We start from the raw sequence: 1,968 nt of genomic DNA, 5'->3' as shown, positions 1-1,968 counted from the left end.
TAGGGCGCGCCCTTCATTTAGGACGCATCATGAGACCATGCAAACTGAGCAAATATCCTTTTGGAAAGTTTCAAAATTTTATTTATAATGCGCTCTGATGTCAAAAGTGCACCAGTCCCACGGCTACTATGCTCTGTGGGGAAATTATTTCTAAAAAATGACCCTTCAACTAGTCCCAAGGTAAGTAGTACATGCACTACCCCCTAGGCTAGGAGGAATTTATTTAATTCTAACCTATAATCTGGGCATAACCCAAAATGATAAAAGAAATATGCAAGGGGCCAAAGCCACGCCTTGCTGGTAATACTTTCGGAGATGTTCCGCATTCCACGCTCGCGGAACTAGCTTCCCGTCCATATCTTCAAGGTGATAAGTCCCCTTCCACAGGATGGACTTTATTCTGTACGGTCCTTCCCAATTAGCTCCAAACACTCCATGTTGGGGGTTCTTTGTATTGGGCATCACTTTCCTAAGTACCAAATCCCCCACCTTCAGCAATTGTCCTTTTACCTTCTTGTTATAATACCTTGCGGCGCGCTGTTGATATGCCGCTAGCCTTAGCTGAGAATTTTCCCTCGTCTCCTCTAAGAGATCTAAATGAAGCATTTGATTAACCTCAGCATCTTCTTTCCTGTAACAATCTCTGCGAAGTGATCTCGATCCAACTTCCACGGGGACCATAGCTTCGTAGCCGTAAGTCAGCATAAACGGCGTTTATCCCGTAGTAGATCGCGGCGTAGTGTTGTATGACCACATCACCTTCGGGAGTTCTTCAGGCCAATTCCCTTTACGTTCCTCCAGCTTGGTTTTGAGGGTATGCTTTATTATTTTGTTAACAGCTTCTGTTTGTCCATTGCTTTGAGGATGATAGACCGCCGCAAACTCCTTCTTGATTTTAAACTCCTCACATAGCTGTCGCAACTCCTTGCTATTAAACTGCTTTCCATTGTCGGAGACAAGCTTGTAAGGGATTCCAAACCTACATACAATTGAGTTGAAAACAAAATCTCTGATTTTCTTTGCGGTGATAGTAGCCAGTGGCATAGCTTCCGCCCATTTAGTAAAGTAATCGACCGCAACCACTGCATATTTGACGTCTCCTTTAGCTTTCGGCAATTCCCCGATAAGATCAATTCCCCACATGGCGAACGACCACGGGCTTGCCATAGGCGTCAAGAGTGTCGCCGGCATAGACGAGTAGTTTGCAAAGCGCTGGCAGCGATCACATGCCCTGACGAAATTTGTAGCATCTTCTCTCATTGTGGGCCAATAATACCCTTGGCGCAAAACTTTCATTGCCAACGAACTACCCCCTGAGTGATTGCCACAGATTCCTTCATGCACCTCTCTTAGGATGTAATTTCCTTCTTCTTCTTCAACACACCTAAGCAGAGGTTGGTTGAACCCTCTCTTGTACAGGACTTCGTCGTATATCACGTATCTTGCAGCCTGATAGCGGAGTCGGCGAGCCATAAACATATCCTCGGGGAGTATTCCCTTACGAATGTAAGCTAGAATGGGCGTCATACATGTTTCCTTGGGAGCCTCATCCACTCGCATAGTTTCTACCTCGGGGATACTAGGAATCTCCTGGATTTCAAGGGGGATGGATCCTAACAACACGGCCTCTTGTTGCGACCCCATTTTTGCCAGAGCATCCGCATTACTGCTCTTCTCCCGCGGAACACATTCCAATCTAACTTCTTTGAACATTCCAATCAGGCGCTGTGTACATCTCAAGTATAATTCTGTTCGTGGGCCTCGCGCTTGAAATCCCCCGTTCACCTAATTCACTACCAACTCTGAGTCACTTCTTGCAATTAAGTTCCGCGCCCCCATTTCCAAAGCGATTTTTAGGCCATTAATCAGCGCCTCATACTCCGCATCATTATTGGTTGTATAAAACTTGAAATGAATGACGCTCATCAGATGGTGGCCTTCCGGAGATACAAGTACTATACCCGCACC

At 45.9% G+C, this 1,968-nt stretch overlaps 1 protein-coding gene across 1 annotated transcript; it reads right to left on the bottom strand.

Moving 5' to 3' along the window:
* Nucleotides 1–229: 229 nt before the first annotated feature.
* On the bottom strand, nt 230–1,713 carry LOC141680472 (uncharacterized). The gene is made up of 3 exons (XM_074486692.1): nt 1,277–1,713; nt 874–979; nt 230–241 (listed from the first exon to the last, which is right to left on the bottom strand). The coding sequence occupies exons 1-3, from the start codon at nt 1,711–1,713 to the stop codon at nt 230–232; spliced, it is 555 nt and encodes a 184-aa protein (XP_074342793.1).
* Nucleotides 1,714–1,968: the final 255 nt, after the last annotated feature.

Source organism: Apium graveolens, chromosome 8, assembly GCF_009905375.1.
Source record: "Apium graveolens cultivar Ventura chromosome 8, ASM990537v1, whole genome shotgun sequence".
In the NCBI taxonomy this organism is placed as follows: Eukaryota; Viridiplantae; Streptophyta; class Magnoliopsida; order Apiales; family Apiaceae; genus Apium; species Apium graveolens.
Note: the sequence above shows the minus strand (reverse complement) of the source record. Positions and strands in the feature narration are given on the sequence as shown.

Coding starts and splice junctions, on each gene's coding strand:
- LOC141680472 (XM_074486692.1), bottom strand. CDS start 1,713: ATGTTCAAAGAAGTTAGATTGGAATGTGTTCCGCGGGAGAAGAGCAGT. Junction 980..1,276: donor ATGAAAGTTTTGCGCCAAGG/GTATTATTGGCC, acceptor AATTGTATGTAG/GTTTGGAATCCCTTACAAGC.